We start from the raw sequence: 5,181 nt of genomic DNA, 5'->3' as shown, positions 1-5,181 counted from the left end.
ACAAAGAGCGCTCCGCAGCGCCCCCTGCGGGCCCGCGCGCGGCGGTGCGGCGGCAAGGCGGGGCGCTTTGGGGCGGGGGGGGGGATGAAGCGGGGACAAGGGGGGACGGAGCGGCCCCCAAAGGAGCGGTGCGGGGATTGGGGGCCCCCTTGGCGGGGAGCCCCTCGCAGGCACGGCGCACTCCGCCTGTCTCGGGCGTGGGTTTAGGGACTGGAAACACTGAGGAGCAACGGGGAGAGCTCTGCGCACCCCCAATCAGCGCCCTGTGCTCAGCAGGGGTAGGAAGCATTGTTGTAGGAGCCGGTACTTATCTCAGGACAAATTGCCATCAGCTGTCAGGAAATGATGCACTAGAGCTTCTTCCAAAATAAGAGCTTTCTGTTGTGCTGCTAACAAAAGGCAAGGCTGTGCCCTTCCACATCCAGAGCAGAAATCAGCGTTCTGCCTGCTTTCCTCAGTGTCTGAGCACCAGAATCTGGAAGGAAATTAAATATTTAAAGAAAAATATGTTCTACCACAGCCCTCCAAAGCGAAGCAGCGGTGCCAGGACGACGGGCACAGCCACGAGCACCGGGCATGGACAGGGCTCAGCGGTGCCAAACGTGGCTCCAGGTCTGCACCCCCTGGGCAAAGCTCTTTGTCCTGAGCAGCTCAGCCCCATCCTAACCCTGCCTTGGCGGCAACAGCTCCAGCCTGGTCCTGCTTCCAGCTGGTGGTGTGTCCGCGTTGGAACAGCCATTGCTGCTGCAGGGGCAGGTCTGTGTGCGGGGACGTGGATCGTTCTCCCACCGGCTGTGACAGGATCAGTGTGACAGCACAGCCCATACCGCCCCGGCAGTCTCGGCCTTGTTAGGCCGGGCTGATGAGGCCCAGAGCACCAAAGGCCACACATCCCAGCCTGTCACCCTCCCCAGCGTCCCCAAAGACGGATGGACTCGTGCGCCCTTGTGCTGGTTGCGTTCGCTGGGTTGTTTGCAGAGAACCAGGGACAGCAAGACACACTTTGCATTGGAAGCGCCCACCCTTTCCTTCCAGATCCTAAAGGCATCAAGGGATGGAGAAAACACAAGCCGGAGCTCCGAATTTCTGCGTCACCTAGGAGACAGCGCTCGAGGCAGGAAACGCTCACAGCGGTCCAGAAATCATTTAAAATAGGATCTTTCAAGGATCCTTCAAACCAATCTGCCTTCTCTTACCTGTTTGCTCTGCAGGCAGAAGAGCCGAAGGACTAGTTAGAACAGTCCGGGCAGAAAATGGCCATGCAACAATATAGTATTTGAGGAGATAAGAGTTCATCCCTGCAATGCGATGGTTTCTGGTCTGAAGCAAAAGGTTCTGCAGAGAAAACTGCTCCAAGACAGCCATATTAACCCCCTCCCTGGGTAAAAGAGCACAACGCGCTATAAGCTTTCATCCCCTTTCATTCGCCAACACCTTGCTGTTTATCTCTCATTAAATATCTCATCCCAACCAATTTAAAATATATATATATATAGAGAGAGAGAAATTTTTTAACTTGTTAACAAACCAAAAGTTAACTTAGTTTTAAGGCTTGTGGATTTTACGATGGGAAGTCGCCTGTGAGAGTGGGCAGGTTGAAATGAACATCAAAGTGTCCTGATACCTTCCTGATCAAGAGCAGCTGTTCTCTGCCGATTAAAACCACAATAAAAAGCACCTTGTTGCTTGCAAACTGTTCAAGTTGTTTGCAAACTGTATTAAGACACAATATAAATATTCCACGGGAATAAGTTTACAGCATAAGCAGCCTGGCTTTGGGACACAGCCTCGTATCCTTACGCTCTTTCTCACTTTAATGCGTTCTTTTCCTCCCGCTGTCCCCAGTCAAAGGTTGATCCGCCCCTTTCGCATTCAGCGTTTGGAAAGGCTGGTTCCAATTCGCGTCTTCACACAATCCGGAGCCACTCCAGCCCCAGCGCCTCCAAAGAGCAGCGGCCTCGGTACCTCCCACCTCACCAAGGTGCTGCGGGTGTCAGAAATACCGAGAGCGTGAAGCATTCGGATACTATGGAAACCAGGGCAAGAGAAAACCCAAAAATAGATGGAAGACGCAATCTGTTGAAAAGTCTGGAAAAGCCTTGCTGGGGAAGGCAGCGCCCGCTGCAGCTGATCCCAAACTGGGATCCGGTTAGAGCTCAAGCGCAAAATTCCCTCTCTCAACCCTCCCCATTATTTTTTTGGCCGCAGGGAAAGGAATATTCTCCCTCCTCCATAGGCCTCTAATTTGCCCTCTGTTTAACAGGCCTGCTAATTAGTAGTTGTTTGGAATGACTCCCGTTCTAGCTCGCTCTTCCCATGACCTGGAGCAGGTCTGATTGCTTCTCCGCAAGGATTATTTGGAACATATAATGAGAATAGACAGCACGCTCCTTCTGAAAGGGAAATGCAACAGCAGAGCACGTGGAACAAAGAGTTGAGGTGCTGGCCCGTGAAACACAGTGCCTCTCCTTTTCATAATGCAAACACATTTATTGTGCATATTCACCCTCTACAGACAAACCAGTTGCTAAAATATAATAATCCCTTTCTTCACTCGGAAACAAAACCACCAAACAACCGCCACCAACACAGGAAGTACTTGAAATAGCCAGAATGACGTGTGGAGGAAACGCAGAGGATGGCAACGTGAGATTTACAAACCATCTTCACGGTCAGGCCGTGGAGCAGTGACACACGTGGGGCAGTTCCACCCCACCAGGGACGCTGGGGCCACCTCCCCCTGCAAAGCCGCTGGGGTCGCGTCCCTCACCAGCACAGACCGAGTCCACCTGGGACCAGAGCTGCTGACGTCTCTTCACAGCACGGCCTCTCGTTCCAGATGCTCATTACAAGCTACTTCTTGCAAACAGAAGAGTGTCTGCTCTTGTCAGCACAGCCCCCACCTCAGCGAGAAAACCCCATCGAGGAGGGGGGAAGGCGCCAAATGAGAATCTTTGGCCTTACGGCTGTCAGTGCACTTGAGAGAAAGGAAACAGGTTGAAGGTGCCAATGATTCTTCATCTTACAATTTCTTGAGTGCAGCATCAACCTCAGGAACGATCTCCTTCAGCTGGTTCCACTGTTCTCCAGACAGGCCGATCCCTGGAAACAGCAGCAGAGGTTTCAGAGAGCGCAAGGGGAAGCATCACATGGTGCAGCGGAGCGGCTCCTTCAGACCGGCTGCAGAAGGGAAGGTTGGAAGCTGAGGCAGAGGCACAGAGCAGAAACAGCCTTCTAAACATGGCGGTTGTGCCAGCACTCCACTGCTCATCTGGAGCAGCGCTCAGTGCTGTCACAGTGAGCTGTTTTGTCCCAGGCAGCACTCCTGTGTTCCAGTTTGCACCCATTGCCCCTTGTCCTGTCACTGGTTGTCACCAGAAGAGCCTGGCTCCATCCTCCTGACACTCCCCCTTTCCATATTGATCCCCAGGAATGAGTTCCCCCTCAGTCTCCTCTTGTCCAGCTCCAGAGCCCCAGCTCCCTCAGCCTTTCCTCACACGGGAGATGCTCCACTCCCTTCAGCATCTTGGTGGCTGCGCTGGACTCTCTCCAGCAGTTCCCTGTCCTGCTGGAACTGAGGGGCCACAACTGGACACAATATTCCAGGTGTGGTCTCCCCAGGGCAGAGCAGAGGGGCAGGAGAACCTCTCTGACCTACTGACCACCCCCTTCTAACCCACCCCAGGTACCATTGGCCTTCTTGGCCACTCACTCATTCTTTGTGCTTTTCTTCAGCTGTTGCCACGCAGGATGAGAAAGCACTAAACCCTTTAGCGTGGTTTCCCCAGCATGGCTCACACAGCTCTCCCTGCCACCGAGGGACACGAGCTAAACCCGAGCTGGAGAGCCGGCCCGGCAGCCGTACCTTTCCTCCCCGGTTTCATGTCACCCTCTTTGTCAACGTAGAACTCCCTGATGTCCACGAGAACCTTCCCCTTGAAGCTGGACACGTGGACGTAACGCATCTTCCCGATCTGCGGGGACATGGAGCCGGAGTTAAAGCCAGCCCTGCAACAAGCAGCTCCGCAGGGCCCATCGGGTCACTGGGTGTGCCCGAGAACAGCTGAGCTACATAAACGCTCCACTACAGGTGCTGAGGCAGAGGGGAAACCCACACAAAGAGCAGGAGCGAGATGTGATCCCAGAGCCTGCCCTCCGTACCTGGAACATGCCCTCCTCTTCGCTGCCCTGTCCCTTTTCTGTCCCCTCTGAGGGTTTGGCCTCTGTTTTCATTCTTTTCTCTGATTTCAAAGACGCTTCTTGCTTTCTTTTCTAGAAAGAGAGATCCACAGTTTGAACAGCCCAGCCCGAGGAAACGCAGGCGTTGTGCTGGGACACAGCGGGGTCTGCACAGCGCCGCCTACGCGGTCCCTCAATGAGGCCCGCACGGTACCGGTGCGGGGGCACCCGGCCCCGGGCACCCGAGGCAGCTGGGGGGCAGTACCTGCCCCTCCTCCTCCTGTCGGCCGCTGCCCGAGTTGCTCGTCCCCACCGACTCCTTGGCCCTGGGCATCCTGCGGGAACAGCCGCGCGTCACCGCCGGGAGCGGACGGACCAGACCCGGGGACAGCGCAGGGACCGCAGCGGCGCCGCTCCCACCTCACCGAGTGCTGCGCGGGCAGACGGCCCGCGGCCTTTCGAACAGGTAAGCCCCGCCCCCCCGCCTCCAACCAATCCCGCGTCTCCTCCCGCGCCGGCACCCTCGCTCTCCCCCAATCGCTGCGGCGCTGCCCGCTGGCCCCGCCCCAACCTGCTCCACCCAATCGCTGCGGCGCTGCCCGCCGGCCCCACCCCCGCTGGCCCCGCCCCCGCTGGCCCCGCCCCCGCTGGCCCCGCCCCCGCTGGCCCCGCCCCGCCGGGAGCGCATTTCTCGCTATTTTTGATTCGAATCAACAGCTGCAAGTGTTGAGTCAATCGGTGCCGACACAACCACCAGCTCTCGGGTTTCACAGCAGTGATGCTGCTCTTCCCTCAGCACAACCACCGCCAACCCGCTCACCTCGAGGTGCTGAATCTTGCTCATGGTCTGTAACCATTTTACTACTCTACTTTTTGCTACATAAAAGGGACAAAGCGCAGTCAAACGCGTGCATTTTCTCCCTTTGTGCAGGGGTCTATTCCTTCCAATAACACGAGGAGACTCCAGGTTTTTGAGCTTCCAGCAGCAAATAGTTCTCCAAC

At 56.1% G+C, this 5,181-nt stretch overlaps 1 protein-coding gene across 2 annotated transcripts; it reads right to left on the bottom strand.

The window, feature by feature from the left end:
- Positions 1-2,469: 2,469 nt before the first annotated feature.
- On the bottom strand, positions 2,470-4,640 carry LOC102096155 (activated RNA polymerase II transcriptional coactivator p15-like). Of its 2 annotated transcripts, none has more exons than XM_065042193.1 (4): positions 4,445-4,638; positions 4,162-4,272; positions 3,866-3,974; positions 2,470-3,102 (listed from the first exon to the last, which is right to left on the bottom strand). In XM_065042193.1, the coding sequence occupies exons 1-4, from the start codon at positions 4,511-4,513 to the stop codon at positions 3,023-3,025; spliced, it is 369 nt and encodes a 122-aa protein (XP_064898265.1). In that variant the 5' UTR covers positions 4,514-4,638; the 3' UTR covers positions 2,470-3,022. The 2 variants fall into 2 exon arrangements, with proteins under 2 accessions (XP_064898265.1, XP_064898266.1); XM_065042194.1 differs by having other exon boundaries at positions 3,016-3,180; positions 4,445-4,640.
- Positions 4,641-5,181: the final 541 nt, after the last annotated feature.

The sequence above is a fragment of the Columba livia genome, chromosome 27, assembly GCF_036013475.1.
Source record: "Columba livia isolate bColLiv1 breed racing homer chromosome 27, bColLiv1.pat.W.v2, whole genome shotgun sequence".
NCBI lineage: Eukaryota > Metazoa > Chordata > Aves > Columbiformes > Columbidae > Columba > Columba livia.
Note: the sequence above shows the minus strand (reverse complement) of the source record. Positions and strands in the feature narration are given on the sequence as shown.

What these genes read in the sequence shown, in the direction of transcription:
- LOC102096155 (XM_065042193.1), bottom strand. Translation starts at nt 4,513, where the DNA reads ATGCCCAGGGCCAAGGAGTCGGTGGGGACGAGCAACTCGGGCAGCGGC. An exon ending in GACAGGAGGAGGAGGGGCAG is followed by an intron (nt 4,273 to 4,444) that starts GTACTGCCCCCC and finishes CTCTCTTTCTAG; the next exon opens with AAAAGAAAGCAAGAAGCGTC. An exon ending in AAGAGGAGGGCATGTTCCAG is followed by an intron (nt 3,975 to 4,161) that starts GTACGGAGGGCA and finishes ATGTCCCCGCAG; the next exon opens with ATCGGGAAGATGCGTTACGT.